This window comes from Asterias amurensis, chromosome 19 (assembly GCF_032118995.1).
Source record: "Asterias amurensis chromosome 19, ASM3211899v1".
NCBI lineage: Eukaryota > Metazoa > Echinodermata > Asteroidea > Forcipulatida > Asteriidae > Asterias > Asterias amurensis.
The window spans coordinates 14,787,726-14,806,835 of record NC_092666.1 but is presented as its reverse complement, the minus strand read 5'-3'; the positions used below and the strand labels follow the sequence as shown (position 1 = coordinate 14,806,835).

Below are 19,110 nucleotides of genomic sequence, written 5' to 3'. Positions count from 1 at the left end.
CTAACACCTAGGCACTGCAGACCTACCCCCACTAAAAAAAAAGTAAATAATTTAAAAATGTGAAAAATCAAAACCAACCAAATAAACAGTCCTGGATAACACCTTGAAAACCAGGCAACAACCCTACAAATCGGGGGGGGGGGCCTGGGTAGGCGTGAAATAATGGGCGGGGTTTGGGCTTCGCTTGGCTCCACAAACCCTTTTGATGGGGCGCTGGGGGACGACCGAGTGATGTGTTTGGTGGGGATTTTTCGTGCGGTTTAGAGTTTGCCCCCCACCCCCCCCCCCCTCCCCCCTCCCCAGTAATTTCGAAAGATTAATTGGGTTACCTGAAGCAACGTGTTCAATGGCAATAACAAAATAATGTTGACTTTCTTTTCGAGTGAATAAAAAATAAACCGTTTTAGACATCTATTTATTGACCCGCCCCCTTCATTTTTAAATACACTCGAATACGAGGTTGCAGAAATCGACTGGTACGCTCCATATCACAACGTGCATTTCAATACACACAGGTCAAGGTGCCATCCACCCAATTGCATTCTTGTCTATCGTCTCAAAACCTAATTTTTCCAACATGGAGCCGCCCAGCGAACTGCAAAACAGCAACAGTTCGGCCCAAAATGACACAGAAAAACCCGTTTATTCCGCCGTTCTACCCATCAAAACACTGCGACAGCTAGTCATCAATAACATAGAGCACTACCAGAAGTCGAGGAGCAGTACTGGCGAGAAATTCTTCACCATATTCTGCGTGATCGAACAAGAGAGCGATGCGTTGCGACCGGCCATCGAGACTTTGGAAGCGATTGCCCCACGGTTCGACTTTGACGAGAAGACACCGGGAAATGGATACCGGAGTTTGATTCGCGTAGTGGATTGTTGTGTAGAGAAGTTGATACAGATTTCGCGATATGTGGCGGTCAACAGAGACAGCATGCTGTTCAGGAGTAGTCATTATTTGAAAGTAAGTACCAATTGTTGTCTTATGTTGTTGACTTTCCCAGTTTCAGAATATTTAGTTTAAATGCAGTACAAAACAAAGAATGAATATTGCCGGGCAGTTTCATGGATAATCGACTGCTAGTGCTGGTCGGTGTTCTGTTTTCGTTTGTTGTGTCTCGAAGATTATGGATGCCATGGTAAATTAACATGGGCTAAGTGAAACATTCCGGCATCTGGCAACCACTTTTTATTTTATTATTTGTAATTGTTTTATTGGAGGCTTATTTTAATTTAGGGAGATATGATTATTTTAATGGATGTTGAACTTTATTTGCGAGTGTGAAGCACAAAGCTTTTGTGCAGGGGGCCAAGACAATTTTTGGTTGTTTTACATGCTCTCTGATCATACTGCATGTTGCCCTCAGATTTTATGGTCGTTTTCTCCTGACTTCGCGAGCAAAGATTTTATAAAAATTGATTTTTAACTCTAAACATTTACAAAGTCAGTTTCCTTGACCTTGTCATGCTTGTGGTTTATTATTTGAACTCTAATCTAACTAAGCAAAGCATGGCTGGTGCCACTGAAATTGAAAGAGTTGTGATGCACCAACCTTTTCTTACCATTCTTCTGAGCATACTGGTTGAAACGTTGAGTTGTCAAGGAAGTACTAATTCTTTTTAGAACCAACACTAGTCACTACACAAAGGAGATTAACACACTGTGTTAACGCAAACCCTATCTAGTTTCTTACCTTTTGTTTGTTTCATCCCTTCAAGGAGCTTGAAGCATATGGAAAGGTCTTGAGTCAGTTGAGGGTACTCCTTGGGTATGGAGAGAAACTCTTAGCTTACTCTGACGTCGAGAGTGGCCAGCTGTTTCCAGACAAGGAGCAATTGGATCAGATGCCGATTGATATCATGCTGGAGGTACAAGCTCTGGATAGGGAATGCTTCTATGGACGCTGCCTGGGCTTTCAGGTAAGTCAGTTATTATAAGTTATTACACAAGCGCGAGTGGAATACTAAAAATATAGTCCCATATGCAACAAGGCCAAAGGAGATATGGGACGCAGAAGCGCTATATTTTTTCGTATTCCACGAGCGCGCTTGTTATAACGAGCTTATCTTCCAGTCGCACGTGCAACGCCCAAAGTTTAAAATTTCAGAACGTGTGATTTCGCGCAGAACAGCATGCACGCGCACAAAGTTTAGAATGTAATTTTGCACTGTCCGTATACGGAGCGTGACGCATTGACATGATTGACACTCGCTGTGCAATAAAAACACTGGAAGTATAGGTTTTTATACCACCCTCCAGTTCGAGCATCTTATTGGTGGATTAGCCGCACAGGAAGATTAAAAAAGAACTTTGCTCTAGAAGGAGCCCAGCAATTTCCCGAAGGGGCACTTCAATGAGGGAAATGTATTGTAATGGAACGTTGCAAAGGGCACCACAGGAAAAGCACAGGGCACCTGGGTTATTCCGAGGCCTGAATGTTTATTTATTCGATATCCAACAGCGGGAAAATGCCTTTTAAAGTTTTTTGTATAAAATTTGTATAAAATTACAATAACACAATACATGACTAAAACCTAATAGAAAAACAAATATTTACCTAAAACCCATTTTTATTTTTATTCTTTTGTGTGTAAAAATCCATTGTTATGAAATGAATAATGTTTTTAAAAGTAGAATACTACATGTAGATGATTCACACAAATATCCCTTCTTTTACTTTGTAAACTAAACACAGTCCACCACCATTTTTTTTTTTTGCAGTTCTAACTTAATTTTTGACAGACCAGATGAATTCAAGTGTATTCCCCCCCCCCCTCTCTGTGGACCAAAAAATAAATAAATAAAATGGTCCTGCAACTGAATTTTGTGCAAACAAAACTTCTTGTTTCCTAACGCCCACAGACAAGCAATAACTTTGTGACTCCATTTTGGTGACTCCATCATAACTAGTGCTCAAGTGAAGCGTACAACAATCGTTCCACTGTCATCAAAAAGTACAATGGACATTTGCTTTTTTTTTCTTCCATTGCTTTTTTATTCCTGCTTGCATTTTTTTGGTTACACGCTTGAGCACATTCACTTGAGTGAAGGACAAATCTATTTTTGTCTGTTGGTAAGTTTATTTAACCAGTTTGGTTAATATTGTAATAATACAGTAGCTGTGGAACATATTCTTGCAATGTTTACTGTCTGCTAAGGGAGTACAAAGTGCATTACATGTATGTGGTAACAATTTTTACATAGTGGGGTGTTTTGTAACAGGTTACTGGTTTTAATAAACCATACATGTACAGCCCAAACATATATATAAAAAATAACCCTAGTGTGTAGAATTACATGTATTTCTGATTTTTCAGTCTGTTCCAGTAACAGGCCTGGGCCTTAGCACAAAAATTTGCTAAGCATGAAATGTCTTCCTCGATAAAAACAGGATTACCAGCCAAATTTCCATTTGTTGCATAGTGCTTGTTACTGGTATTCAGCTTTTGTTAGCTTATCCTGAAAATCACATGAAAATTTGGTTGGTAAACCTAGTTTTATCAAGGAAGAAATTTCATAAGCAAATGTTTGTGCTTAGCAGCTCTATGAAATTGGGCCGTGGATGCTTCGTTTTGGAAAGGGCAAGGGCACCAAGGCATTTTCTCCTTTGTAAAGGGCACCCTATGAAGAAACTGTAAATGTCTACTGCAGAGCATTTCAAGGGCACCAAGGCAATGACCAGGGAGCATTGAGGCAATCGCCATTATTGCCTCCGTGAAGTATCAGGCTTGCAGTAAAAAGAATTCAACCTCAGTAAAAACTGTGACCTTCATGAGAAAAAAAAGACTGTAACTGGGTGAGACTCTAAGAGTTCATTTAAGTCAATGTGCAGCCATACGCCTGCTTTGGTCATGACAAATCAGCCCCTTTAAATAAATAAATTTTAAGCTTCACTTGTAAACGGAGTGTTTTTTGCTGAATTGACATGTGCCTGCTTCATTGAATGGAACTCGATCTGTAGAATTGTTGTTTATACCAAGCTGAGAAAAAACAATATCAGCGCTCAGGTGTTATTTATAGCCCTGATTCATATGATAATGATGACTTTGTGTTCTACTATGTTATGAAATGAGTCGCTTTAGGTATTTTTATATGTTACATGTTTTGAAAATAATTAGCACCTTGACAGACGAAACCAAGGATAAAAGATCCGATGTTGTAGTCAGAGGTGTTTGCACTATGTCATGGTGTTAATTTTACCCTAAGATTAAAGGGCCACTGTTGTCACGATCAAATCAGGCCTGTGAAGTACTGTGCATTGAGTTGTGAATTCTCATCCAGATCCAGTTACGACATGCTTGCACTTTCTATGGATATGGCTTGTGCGTAAAGCGCTCGCCTCTCACTAAGGTGACCCCGGTTCAATACCCAGCCGGGGCCATTATGTGAGTTGAGTTGTGAGTTTGTTCTCTGCTGTGCCAGGAGGGTTTTCCAGACCATCTATTTTTCCTCCCTCGTGAAAAATCACTTTCAATCTTTGGCTGTGCTCCGTGCTCATAATGGGTTGATGTGGCTGGCAGCCAAAGGCGCCCTTAAATGCCTGCTTCTCGAACAGCTGCGTCCTTCGCAATTCAGCTCTTAGCTTCGAGTAAGGATGATTAGCCCCCAAAATTATCATTATATTATTACTCTTATGATATGAAGGTACTGTAGTGTCATCGAGTTGCTGCAAGTTTATAATTCCATGTATAGCCACATGCCTGCTTTGAAAGTGAAATTAACATACTATAGAAATTCCTGTCTCACATTTAAAGAAAATCTACCTTTTTTCCCTTTTTTTTTTACGGGTTTTAGATTAAGTTAAAGCCATTGGACCCTTTCAGTAAACACTATTGTCCAAGGCCCACACTGCGTGTATCACAACTTCTATATCAAATAACAAACCTGTGAAAATTTAGGCTCAATCGGTCATCGGAGTCTGGAGAAAATAACGGGAAAACCCACCCGTGTACCCGCGCGTTTCGCCATGTCTTGACATGTGTTTAAAATAAATCCGTAATTCTCGATATCGAGAATTGATATTGTTTTACTGTTTTCTCAAAAAATAAGGCATTTCATAGACTAATATTTCAAGGGAAGTCTTTCACCATTACCTTCTGTAAACCCTGTAAGTTATTTGTAAATCTGTGAAATTTTTTTTTTTTTCTGTACCGAAAGGGTCCAATGGCTTTAAGTTCAAAAAACAATAAAATAAAAGTAAGAAATTTTTAGATTTTAGTAGAGCTTACATGTACCTAACATAAAAATTATCAAGGTACTCACAAGAATTTTTCAAATCTGATGAGCATTCTGGGCCCAATCTTTGGAAAATTGATTTTAAAAACGTCCTATTTTGAAAGTTTTTTGTGTGTGTACTGTCTGCGATGGATTTTAGCATACCATGGTGGTGTCCAAATACTGAACAAACGCTACACATAGTTTGACCCCATTTGACCTCTCATAATAATGCTTTGTTATTGTAGTTCTGTGACAGCATGTGGCAGTCTCTACAGACCGTTGCTGTTGCTCTCGCTTCATACAGTGAGGGTTATCATAAACACGAGGGCACATTCTCACGAGCAGCATCGTCAATCTTCCATGGGTAAGTTGGACTGGCTGGCCGGCCCAAGTTCGCAAGACGACCATTTGCTGTCAGATTGCCAAATGCGGACAGGCGAACACTTCCTGACACTGTGACAGGCCACCATTTGCTGACAGACGACTATTCATCGACAGATGACCATTTGCTGACAGATGACGAACTGCCAGCAGGCAACCGTTTGGCGACAGATGACCAATTGCCGACACATGACCATTTTCACACAGACGACCAATTGCTGACAGATGACTAACTGCTGATAGGTAGCATTCTCCGACAGCTGACTAGTTACTGACACAGACAACTGTTTGCCGAGTGACAATTTGCCGACAGTCGACCATTTTTCAACGGGTGACAGTTGGTAAAGGACAGGCATTTGCCGACTTCTTGGGAGTCGTAGTTTTAGCACTCTAGGCAGTCAATATTTATATACTACTTTTATGCATGCTGTGTTGACATTGTACATTGCTTTACCTATATGTAGGAGTCGGTACCTGACTAATCCAGAAGCCAGGGCCAAGCAGATTGTCAGCGTAACTAACAAGTCAGATATTAGATTCTGCAAAGCATTCTGGTCAATCACTGAGGGGGACGTCATTGCGGTAAGATTAGACTTTCATTCGTGTGAAGAAAAATTAAATTGTAAAATCAACTGAGTCCTGGAATAAATGTGTTTTTGACACAAGTGTGCCTTCAATCTTACTTGGTCCTGATGTGACTTTCTTATTTGCATATTTCTGTAAAAATTTGACGAGCCTGGCGGACCACTTGGAGTGAATTTCGTCCGTGGACCACTGTTAAAGGAGAAAGCTGTCTTCATGTTATTTTCTTAAGTGTTTGTGCCTAGATAACTTTATTCCTCCCTGTTTTGTTTTCTACACCAGGATATGTGCAATCTGATGGCTGGTACTGTTGCCATTAACAAGCTGATTCAGATTCAACCGCACACATTTGAATTGGACGGAGAAGAAGGGGAACCAGTGACTATAGTACCACCATGTGCGCACACAGGGCCTGCCTCGGTTCAGATACGACTTCTTTCATTTGTTGAACGAGAAGGACAGGTAAAAGAAAGTTTCTGAATAGACCCTTCCCATGAAATATTCTAATAACATTCACACAGGGCCCAGCTCTGTACAGAGTGGACTGCATTCATGTGTTGAACGAGCGGGCCAGGTATAAGACAGTGTCTGAATTAGCAGCTAACTAAAGTAAACTTTCATTATAACAAGAACACTGGGACTGGCCAAATTACCTCTAGTAGGAATGTTGTTATATTAAGAGAAAAGCAAGACAAAGGAACACAAAGAAGAAATGAGATTCGGGACTTCAGAACAGAACCTATTTGTAACAGAACGCTGTTAAACAGGAATGTTGTTATAAGAGGACAGTAAGACATAGACACACAAAGCAGAAATGAGATTCACGACTTGAGAATGTACTCTCTAAATAAAGTAGAACCTCTTTATAACAGTACTTTTATAACGAGGGTTGCCTGTAGTGAGTTTTGTATCTTGTTCGAAAACAAAAATCAAGAACTAATTCACAAGAGTTTACATTTTTATAAATCTGTAGCATTTGGCAAAACGAAAATGTGAAAAACCTTGACTGCCACACCAGGAGCCTGCATCCTTGCCGGGCAAAACAAAAGGTACGCTTACCCATCTGGGCCCAATTTCATGGCTCTGCCTGTCCTAAGCAAAGAATCAGCGCTTACGGAAATAGGGAAATCGGTGCTTGCACACAGGAAGCGGACAATGGTGATCGCAAGTGCAGAATTAGGCAGTAGGTAGAGCCATGAAATTGGGTCCAGGATTTGAAAGTTGCTGCACTTAAATTAAAAGGAAATTTCTTACTTTCTCTTTTGACAGAGCTGGCTGCATGAGGTCACTCCCAAAAAAGACGGCAAGGTGGATGAGGACACGCCCCCTAAATCAGCTGCACCAATGTCTAAGGGCTTACTCATACATATTCATGGAGGTGGATTTGTTGCACACACTTCAAAATCACACGAGGTATAGTTTATGTAGAATCATAAGGTGTTTCTATGTCTATTCATGTTCATGGTTGGTTTTAGTTGCACACACTTCAAAATGATATGAGGTGAACATATCATTTATGCAAAACCAAGTCTTTTATTTGCATATTTATGGTTTATTTGTTGCACACACTTCAAAATCACATGATGTATAATTGATGCAAAACCAAGGACTTACTTGTTTTTATTGCAAATTCACACAAGGTGTATGTAATTTATGCGAACCCAACTAAGCGGTTTTGTTGTCCGTCTTCAAAATCACAGAAAGTATAATTTATGTAAAACCTAGGACTTTGTTTGCATATACATAATCAGTTTTAAAACAAACAAAAATTGCTTGAGTTCCTGGCAAATAAAGATATATATATTTGCATTCAAAGACACCTAGATGCCATTCTGGAAGAGGACAAAATTGAACTTCAACCTTTTTATATCTGCATTAAAGTTGCCTTGGATCGGTCAAGTTGGTCTTTGAAAAGCGTTTGTGACCGTTTGTTATTAAATGCATACGTTAGAAAGATGTTTTAAAAGTAGAATACAATGTTTCACACAAATTCGCCTCAAAATTGCTTTCCTTTTACTTTGCAAACTAACATGGTCGGCCATTTATGGAAGTAAAAATGGCCGACGGTGTTAGTCGACGAGGTAAAAGGAAAACCACCCAATGAGTCGAGGCATGTTTGTGTGGATCATTGTATTCTACTTTTACAACATCTCTACCCATATGCATTTTATAACAAAGGGTCACAAACACTTTTCAAAGACCAACTCGAACCGATCTAAGGGCAAAAAAAAACTAGATGTTGCTTTTTTCAAAAGAAAAACGTTAGTTGATCTACTTCTCAGGAGCTAAGGATACTGCTCCCAAAGCTTCTTGGAATCTATTAGTCCAGGGGTTACCGAAAGGTGCAAATGCAATATAAGCATGAAATTTTTAAACCTCCTATACTTTTGATCCTAGTCTCAGATTCTCAGACAATTGGTTATCCTTTTTTGGCGTTTTTTCTCTTGTAGATTTACCTGAGGTCGTGGGCGAGGGATTTGGGCGTACCGATTGTTTCCATCGACTACTCCCTGGCACCGGAGCAACCCTTCCCAAGAGCCTTTGAGGAATGCTTCTTCGCTTACGCTTGGGTCATCAAGAATGCTCAGTTTCTAGGTAAAAGTTGTTTTTAAAACAGTCACAACTAGTATCAAAGTCACGATTTATTGAAGCATGCTTAGAGGGGTAGTGAATTTCACTAGTCATCAGCACTAATTCTCATTGTCTGCTCTGATATATTGTTGCATCAAAAGAGTTGCTTACCACAATGGCCAACATTGGAAGGCATACTTCACATTTCTGCTTGAATTTTACCATCTTGTGCCAAGCGATTATCCACAATCTTATCTTTTGAAAATAGGTGACTAGTGTCAAGTAGTGAATTTCACTAGTCGTCAGCACTAATTGTCATTGTCTGCTCTGATATATTGTTGCATCAAAAGAGTTGCTTACCACAATGGCCAACACTGGAAGGCATACTTCACATTTCTGCTTGAATTTTACCATCTTGTGCCAAGCGATTATCCACAATCTTATCTTTTGAAAATAGGTGACTAGTGTCAAGTAGTGAATTTCACTAGTCGTCAGCACTAATTCTCATTGTCTGCTCTGATATATTGTTGCATCAAAAGAGTTGCTTACCACAATGGCCAACATTGGAAGGCATACTTCACATTTCTGCTTGAATTTTACCATCTTGTGCCAAGCGATTATCCACAATCTTATCTTTTGAAAATAGGTGACTAGTGTCAAGTAGTGAATTTCACTAGTCGTCAGCCCTAATTCTCATTGTCTGCTCTGATATATTGTTGCATCAAAAGAGTTGCTTACCACAATGGCCAACATTGGAAGGCATACGTCACATTTCTGCTTGAATTTTACCATCTTGTGCCAAGCGATTATCCACAATCTTATCTTTTGAAAATAGGTGACTAGTGTCAAGTAGTGAATTTCACTAGTCGTCAGCACTAATTCTCATTGTCTGCTCTGATATATTGTTGCATCAAAAGAGTTGCTTACCACAATGGCCAACATTGGAAGGCATACGTCACATTTCTGCTTGAATTTTACCATCTTGTGGCAAGCGATTATCCACAATCTTATCTTTTGAAAATAGGTGACTAGTGTCAAGTAGTGAATTTCACTAGTCGTCAGCCCTAATTCTCATTGTCTGCTCTGATATATTGTTGCATCAAAAGAGTTGCTTACCACAATGGCGACCATTGCAAGGCATACTTCACATTTCTGCTTGAATTTTACCATCTTGTGCCAAGCGATTATCCACAATCTTATGTTTTGAAAATAGGTGACTAGTGTCAAGTAGTGAATTTCACTAGTCGTCAGCACTAATTGTCATTGTCTGCTCTGATATATTGTTGCATCAAAAGAGTTGCTTACCACAATGGCGACCATTGCAAGGCATACTTCACATTTCTGCTTGAATTTTACCATCTTGTGCCAAGCGATTATCCACAATCTTATCTTTTGAAAATAGGTGACTAGTGTCAAGTAGTGAATTTCACTAGTCGTCAGCACTAATTGTCATTGTCTGCTCTGATATATTGTTGCATCAAAAGAGTTGCTTACCACAATGGCCAACACTGGAAGGCATACTTCACATTTCTGCTTGAATTTTACCATCTTGTGCCAAGCGATTATCCACAATCTTATCTTTTGAAAATAGGTGACTAGTGTCAAGTAGTGAATTTCACTAGTCGTCAGCACTAATTCTCATTGTCTGCTCTGATATATTGTTGCATCAAAAGAGTTGCTTACCACAATGGCCAACATTGGAAGGCATACTTCACATTTCTGCTTGAATTTTACCATCTTGTGCCAAGCGATTATCCACAATCTTATCTTTTGAAAATAGGTGACTAGTGTCAAGTAGTGAATTTCACTAGTCGTCAGCCCTAATTCTCATTGTCTGCTCTGATATATTGTTGCATCAAAAGAGTTGCTTACCACAATGGCCAACATTGGAAGGCATACGTCACATTTCTGCTTGAATTTTACCATCTTGTGGCAAGCGATTATCCACAATCTTATCTTTTGAAAATAGGTGACTAGTGTCAAGTAGTGAATTTCACTAGTCGTCAGCCCTAATTCTCATTGTCTGCTCTGATATATTGTTGCATCAAAAGAGTTGCTTACCACAATGGCGACCATTGCAAGGCATACTTCACATTTCTGCTTGAATTTTACCATCTTGTGCCAAGCGATTATCCACAATCTTATGTTTTGAAAATAGGTGACTAGTGTCAAGTAGTGAATTTCACTAGTCGTCAGCACTAATTGTCATTGTCTGCTCTGATATATTGTTGCATCAAAAGAGTTGCTTACCACAATGGCGACCATTGCAAGGCATACTTCACATTTCTGCTTGAATTTTACCATCTTGTGCCAAGCGATTATCCACAATCTTATCTTTTGAAAATAGGTGACTAGTGTCAAGTAGTGAATTTCACTAGTCGTCAGCACTAATTGTCATTGTCTGCTCTGATATATTGTTGCATCAAAAGAGTTGCTTACCACAATGGCGACCATCGCAAGGCATACTTCACATTTCTGCTTGAATTTTACCATCTTGTGCCAAGCGATTATCCACAATCTTATCTTTTGAAAATAGGTGACTAGTGTCAAGTAGTGAATTTCACTAGTCGCCCAGGCCTAGTGTTCAACAATTGGTTTCTTCAGAAAGACTTAAATCAAAACAATCTGTTTTATTCTCAATGCTTGTTGATTAAAAGGTCAAACTAATACTATTTCTTCTGACAAACTAAACAATTTCTTTGGTGTTCATCAAGAACTCAAACTGTGAAGGAAAAAATGTTTTAAAATCAAAACAACTTTCTGAATTGTTCGTAGGGTCAACTGGTGAGCATATATGTCTAGCAGGAGACAGTGCTGGTGGAAACCTCTCCATCGCTGTTGGTATGAGGGCAGCATCTTACGGTATCCGACCACCGAATGGCGTCGTGACGATGTACACCCCCTTCAACATCCACTACCAGCCATCCCCCTCCCGTATGCTGTGTCTTCTAGACCCACTACTACCGATCGGGATCCTCATCCGCTGCTTGGCCGCCTACGCCGGGTTAAAAGACGAGTTTATCTCGGAGGAAATGGCTAATGAGATTATTGAGAAGGCTAATGATAAATTTCATGTCATAGCAGCGCGGAAGACGTCACGTGAGAATAGTGTGAATAGCACTGGATCAGGAACCAGTGAGAAAGAGCGACAGATCGAGGCAAAGGGTCGTGAAGCTCACAAGAAAGAGGAATCGATTCTCGATATCGATAACAACATTAAGGAGAGACAGACGGAAGATCCAGATGAATTTCTGAGAACTTTAGAGATGAACGACTCGGCTTGGTCGGCAAACATCGACGATGGAGATCTGAAGTTGCCAGATGACAGTTTAGATGAGACCATTGCCAAAATGTCGTCAAATGGGGATGTCATTCGGAGCAAAGAGATTGAGGAGCCTGAGACCATCGCTGTTGTCGACCCGAACCTACCGCCCGGGTCGCCGTCCATGAAGACAAAGGTCATACGCAATTCAACGCAGCCTGCAACAGAGGAGGTCAAATCGAATTCGACCTCTCCACCACCGTGTGACAACGACACTCAGTCCAACCTTAACAAAGACAGCTTGACCCTTGACCTAGGGAAAGTGCCTGTCGTCAAGGAAGGAGTGGAGACTCCCTCAGCCTACGTGACATCACCAATCAGGAAGCTACGAGAGGTGCCTATCATGAAGAATTCTTATATGTCGCCGATGTGCGCTACAGATGAGCTTCTACTGGGGCTGCCCCCAGTTCATATCATTGTAAGTTTTATTGTAGTTGTCTTAAATCATTATACAATAATATGTTTGTTTTACCAACTTCTGCTTATGAAAACAGCCCCAAATTTATTACATTTATCCTGCTTACTACTACTTAAAGTCAGTGAACACTATTGGTAATTACTCAAAATAATTGGGTATTGTCCCAACGTTTTCTATTTGTATTTTAATCTATTTAATCTAAGCAGCAATTGTATATAAATGTTACTGTCACAGACCTACTTGGTTTATTTTTGTTTATTATCCATTGTCTTTTTAAAGGCAGTGGACACTATTGGTAATTGTCAAAGACTAGCCTTCACAGTTGGTGTATCTCAACATAAGCAAAAAATAACAAACCTGTGAAAATTTGAGCTCAATCAGTCATCGAACTTGCAAACTAATAATGAAAGAAAAAAACACCCTTGTCACACAAAGTTGTGTGCGTTTAGATGATTGATTTCGAGACCTCAATTCTAAATCTGAGGTCTCAAAATCAAATTCCTGGATTATACCATCAACCTCTCCCCATTACTCGTCACCAAGTAAGGTTTTATGCTAAAATTTATTTTGAGTAATTACCAATAGTATCCACTGCCTTTAAATATTTTGTTATGTAAATACTGTTGTATTATAAACAAAAACCAGCATTTGGCTTTGATGTTTGAATATTTTTAACAAGGCAACAATAATAAGAGCAATATGTTTGGTCACACAAAGTGGGCAATCTGGTCTCGGTACCAATATTGTCTGCGCACTTTCAGTATGAGCTATTAACAATACTATTTTTATCTTCTCCCCTCCTCTCGATTCTTCCTTCTCCAGGGTTGCACCTTCGATCCACTTCTAGATGACTCCATCATGTTTGCGCGACGTCTGCGCTCCCTCAAGCGCCCAGTCCACTTTGAAATCATTGACAAGCTCCCTCATGGATTTCTCAACTTCTCGCTAGTGGGGAAGGAATGCAAGGCTGCTTCTATGGTCTGCGTACGTCACATCATGCAAGTCCTTTACGGATTCGACGAGGCACAGCAAGAGGAGTTCGCAGATCTGGAGTCCGAGGTTAAGTAACACTCAGTGCAATTAGGGTCAAGTTAGAGCGAGGGACTAAAGTCAATCATTTGGTGATTTTGCCTGGTACCCAGGATGTATTTCATGTGTAGGTAACCATGGATTTAGTGACAAGTGGTTGACTATTGGTCGCTACTCGAGCTTAGCCTAGGTAGTATAAAAGTCTGTTTTTTAAATTGTCTGTGGAGTAGAGAGTTCCTGTGTACATCATCGATACAGCAATTTTTATTTTGATCGTTAAAAACAATTTACATTCTGATTGTTACAAACAACTTTACATTGTGATCATTACCAACAATTTGTGTTTTGATCGTTATTCACAATTTGTATTTGGATCGTTACGATTTGATCATTACGAAGAATTTGCATTTTGGCTTCAAGCGGCGTCAAGCATGGCAATTTTTCTACGCAGCAAAGTGGTTTACTGACCAACCATGCAAGAAATTTCTTTAAATTCCTGCATTCCACACCAAGGTTTTAGCCAGGATTTGGTAACAGGGTAAAAAAAATTGCTCAAAATAACGAAACTGGGTTTCCAAATCTTCACTTATAACACACACATAAATGAAGAATAAAAAGGTGTCTAAATTTAAAAGACACCCAGACACCCCTTTGGCTTTGTTCCACTCGTAGTATTTGCGCACAACGCGTAGTTATGCATTAAAAAAAATCCATTTATCATTGCCCATAAATGTGGCAAAATTTTCACTGTATATCTTCAAACAGGAACACTCTATTGCCTTTTCAAAGTACGTGTATATGTGTTGGTAGTCTGTGTATGTGTACAAAGTATGCATTTTATGTGCACGTATCGAGTCACAAAGTGTTTACAGTAAAGTTTTTTACAAATTTTTAAATTTAACGCCAAAAAATGTGAAAAAGATAAGTATAATTTGGGGGGATCAAAGTGGCCTTGTGGTTTCCACACCTGTCTTTCTTGTCTGTGGACCATGGTTCCAATCCCACCTCAGACCGGAGCCTTTGTATGTGGATTGGGGTTTTCAGTCCTAACCTCATTGGTTTACTTCAGTTTGGGCATTCCTCTAACATCTTGACATATTTTTTTAACCTTGTACTTTCCACTCCTTTTTAATCAGAAATTTCTATGACATTTTTGTGGATTGATGATGATAAGGTAAGGCAAGAACTACTGCCCGCTTCAATACATGAATGTTTAAGAAACAACTATAAATAGTAAACTTGCGGGTACAACCTTGTGTCAAATCTATTTAAGAGGAGTGTTGGTTCTGAGATGAGCCGTTGTGGTCTCTCAACGTTCTGAGCAGTATACTCAGCTCGTCTTCAGGAGAATGCTGGACTGCTTTTATGGTAATGCAGCGGAAGTAAAACTTAAGGGATGCATACATGTCTTGAATATGTACATGCTTAATTATTCATAAAGGTCATTCATGCATGATTAATTATTCATAAATGTCATTCTTCTTAAAGGTCAGAAAGCTGATGTTATTGAACTGCGCAATTGTCAATAGTGGATTATGTATGTATATATTTTGTTGGTTGTGCATGTAGAATTTTTTTTATGAATATAGTATTTATGATATAAAAATTAATTACAGAATCAAATTAGGATGAAAGTTTAAACGTTTGATGTTAGGCTTGGAATTTTATCTTTGAGAGGGCAAGGCCATTTTCATTTTGCAAAGGGCACTTCCATTTGAAACTCTTGAAGTCGATGGGAAAGTTTTGAAGGGGCGCCAAGACCAAGTGTAACAGAGGCTATGACCTTGGTTGCCTCTTTGTAATTCTAGGTCTAAGATCTCTTAAAGGCAGTGGACACTATTGGTAATTACTCAAAATAATTATTAGCATAAAAACTTACTTGGTAACGAGTAATGGGGAGCTGTTGATAGTATAAAACATTGTGAGAAATGGCTCCCTCTGAAGTGACATAGTTTTCGAGAAAGAAGTAATTTTCCACGAATTTGATTTCGAGACCTCAGATTTAGAACTTGAGGTCTCGAAATCAAGCATCAGAAAGCACACAACTGACAAGCTTGTTTTTTCTTTCATTATTATCTCGCAACTTTGATGACCGATTGAGCTTAAATTTTCACAGGTTTGTTATTTTATGCATGTTGAGATACACCAAGTGAGAATACCAATAGTGTCTACTGTCTTTAAGGATTTTCATATTGACTTGAAGCCCAGGGTATATAATGATATTTATATTATGTTGTAAAGACCACACTGCTAAGTTATATTCTGCAACATTTTATTCAAAAGTATGAAAAAATATATTTTTCACTCAGATTTTGCTGCAGGAGGATAAATTTATGATTGATGTGATACCTGTCTCTGTATTCTTAATGATGTATGTGAAATCCTTTTACTGCTCTAGTTACATATCTGGTGTAAATTGCTTATTAGCGTATAACTAATTTATATTACATAAAACTGCAACAGTGTGTATGAAGTGACTGACCAAATTTGATGCAAGTGTTGTTATTTATATCCATGGAAAAGCAGGCATTAATCAAGATAAGGTAGCAGTGATGAGTTATTTTTAAAGCTTGCGTGGTGTGAATGGTGTAAATAATAGTAAACTTGTGGGAACAACCATGTACATGTATTAAATCTTCTTTGAGGGAGTGGTTGGCTCTGAAAAGATCCGGTTTGGTTTCGACATTTCAAACAGTACTCTGCTTGTCTTCAGGAGAAAAGGGATTTGTAACATGGTTGTATCTCTTATTTATAGTTTATTCATATAGCAGTGGTGTTGTTGGCCTAACTACTGCTACATGTACTTGTATACGTAACTCTTTGAACCATTATTTTAAGGTACAACATTGGAAGTGTTAGCAAAATGGCTGCCATTTGTTTCCTTACTCCATTTTAATCAAAGGGTGCCTTCAATTAGCTTCCCAGGGTCGACCCCGGTCTGCCCCCAGTACGTTCGAATAGCTTTGACGTAATTCCAGGGGCTCACCAGGGTCAGCCCCAAGTGCCCTGCTTGTGGAGTGGGTCACTTGGGGATGGCCCCAGGTGCATGACGTCACTACGAGAGGGCGAGTGATCGTTCGTTTAGCTCTTGTCAGGGGCTCACCCGAGTGAGCACCGCGAGGTCGACCCAGGGAAGCTAATCGAACGCACCCAATATAAGGTACAGCAGCGGTGATATTTTCTAAACTATTGATACTTAACATACGAAGTAAACTGCCTTGCATACTTCAACAACAAACCTCAGCATTTGAATCCGCGCTAAACACGCAAAATCTTGCAAAGTCTTGCAAGATCTTTTTTAACTCTTATCTTTTATGTGTGTCTTGAAAAATATTATTTATCATACAAGTAGTATTCAACTTTATTTGTCTTTACCTATCTCTTGAACGTATATTTTCAATGCAAGTAATGTTTTATATATGAAACATAATAGTTTTTTATTTTGTTAATTTGAGGGTTTTATACAGACTCACGGGTTTAAACACCTTAATTTTAGTCTTTAAGATTACTGATCATGAAGTTCATTCTGGATCCAATTTTTCCTGTGAACCTATTGACGCTGACACCCCTTCCCTTTTCAAATCAAACTTGTTGCACCTGTTGATAAACATTAATCATAATATGTGATGTCTTGATGTAGCTACTAGAGCGCGCGCTACATAAGTTACATATAATGTTATGAATATTGTGTCACCTTTAAGCTGTAAACTGTTACGGAGAGATTCTTTTAATGAAATAATGTTTATACCAAAAGTAAATTTAACTACATAACAGTATAGTACGTGTAAAGGTGTTGGAACTTATTCTAATGTATGTGTAAACATTAATATCAATAGATTAGGAACTAGTCATTCTGATTGGTTGGAAGTGTATCAGGTGGTCTTTGTGATAAACAAAAGTTATATTCAGAAAGGGGTGTGGCTATTTGTATTGCACCTGTCACAAATCAGTTAGTAATTGATAAACATTTTAATTATTTATGCAAATGATTGTTTCTTAAACTGCCTCTTTAAAGGGAAATTGTATCCAGAAATCGCTATGAAATATTTTGTAATTCTTTAGGGATTAGTGTTGTGATCTTAAAGCCGTTGGACACTTTCGGTAAACAGTATTGTCCATCCAAAGGTCCACACTTCGTGTATCACATCTTATATATAAAATAACAAACCTGTGAAAATTTAGGCTTAATCGGTCATTGGAGTCGGGAGAAAATAACGGGAAAACCCACCCTTGTTTCCGCACGTTTCGCCGTGTCATGACATGTGTTACAAATAAATCCGTAATTCTCGATATCGAGAATTGATAATTGTTTAAATGTTTTCTCAAAAAGTAAAGCATTTCATGGATTAATATTTTAAGAGAAGTCTTTCACCATTACCTTCTGTAAACCTTGTAATTTATTTGTAAATCTTTTTTTTTTGTTTCTGTTCCGAAAGTGTCCAATGGCTTTAAAGATGGGCGATAACACAGGACAGCATGTTAATACCACACCTAATCCCACACTTTAACACTATTCCTCTCGTACTGAAGTTGCTCCTCCATCTAAAATCCTCAAAACGAAATTCCTGAGATTCCAAGCACACAATTAAGACACAATGGGGTATCAAATATCCTTCAGTTGTTTGTAGTTGAATTCCAAAACAGACAATTATTAAAACATAACTGTGTTTTATAATCATTATGTGTGTTTAAATTGCAAGCTGTCAATGTTTTTTTTGTTGTTGTTTTTTTTTAACACTTTGTTTTAAATGGTATTAGATATTTATTTATTGTTAATTTATTCATTGTTATTTTTTCATTGATTTTTTTGTTTACTTTTTAAATTTTTTTTATAGATTTTTGTTGGGGGGTGAAGTATTTGTTGAGTTGTTTGTTCAGTTTGTATTGTTTTCCTCTGCCAATATTCTGGTGTCAATTTAGGGGTACATGGACCTATATGGTTAGAAATATTTCTTTCAATGCAATAAGTTGATTTTTAAAAGAGTCGGTAATAAATATTTGTGTTTTTGTGGCATAATGTAATAATCTTTTTAAAAACAAAGTGATTTGTAGATAATTTTTCCAGATTTTATTTTAAAGATAAAACATTTAGTTATTGCCAATAGTTTACTTTTTTTATGCGTCTGACCAAAATATTTTGTCGATTAAAAAAGCATAACTGTTGTGTTTATATTGATAGCCTACTTGTGAGTTTGTTGCATGTATTTTTTGTTAAAGACACTAGACACTATTGGTAATTACTCAAAATATTTGGTAGCATAAAAACTTACTTGGTAACAAGCAATTGAGAGCTGTTAAAGGCAGTGGACACTATTGGTAATTGTCAAAGACTAGCCTTCACAGTTGGTGTATTTCAACATATGCATAAAATAACTAACCTGTGAAAATTTGAGCCCAATCGGTCATCAAAGTTGCGAGATAATAATGAAAGAAGAAAACACCCTTGTCACACGAAGTTGTGTGCGTTTAGATGGTTGATTTCGAGACCTCAAGTTCTAAACTTGAGGTCTCGAAATCAAATTCGTGGAAAATTAATTCTATCTCGAAAACTACTGCACTTCAGAGGGAGCCGTTTCTCACAATGTT

At 38.4% G+C, this 19,110-nt stretch overlaps 1 protein-coding gene across 1 annotated transcript; it reads left to right on the top strand.

Annotated features, from left to right (window-relative positions):
• The first annotated feature begins 462 nt into the window (after positions 1–462).
• Positions 463–18,671, top strand: LOC139951434 (hormone-sensitive lipase-like). Its single transcript, XM_071950334.1, has 9 exons — positions 463–967; positions 1,723–1,923; positions 5,467–5,585; positions 6,067–6,184; positions 6,467–6,646; positions 7,454–7,597; positions 8,635–8,779; positions 11,531–12,495; positions 13,318–18,671. The coding sequence occupies exons 1-9, from the start codon at positions 578–580 to the stop codon at positions 13,561–13,563; spliced, it is 2,508 nt and encodes an 835-aa protein (XP_071806435.1). The 5' UTR covers positions 463–577; the 3' UTR covers positions 13,564–18,671.
• The last annotated feature ends 439 nt before the right edge of the window (positions 18,672–19,110 follow it).

Excerpts from the sequence above, each read along its gene's own strand:
- LOC139951434 (XM_071950334.1), top strand. The coding sequence starts at position 578 with ATGGAGCCGCCCAGCGAACTGCAAAACAGCAACAGTTCGGCCCAAAAT. Across the intron at positions 968-1,722 it reads GGAGTAGTCATTATTTGAAA|GAGCTTGAAGCATATGGAAA; the intron begins GTAAGTACCAAT and ends CATCCCTTCAAG. Across the intron at positions 1,924-5,466 it reads GACGCTGCCTGGGCTTTCAG|TTCTGTGACAGCATGTGGCA; the intron begins GTAAGTCAGTTA and ends TTGTTATTGTAG.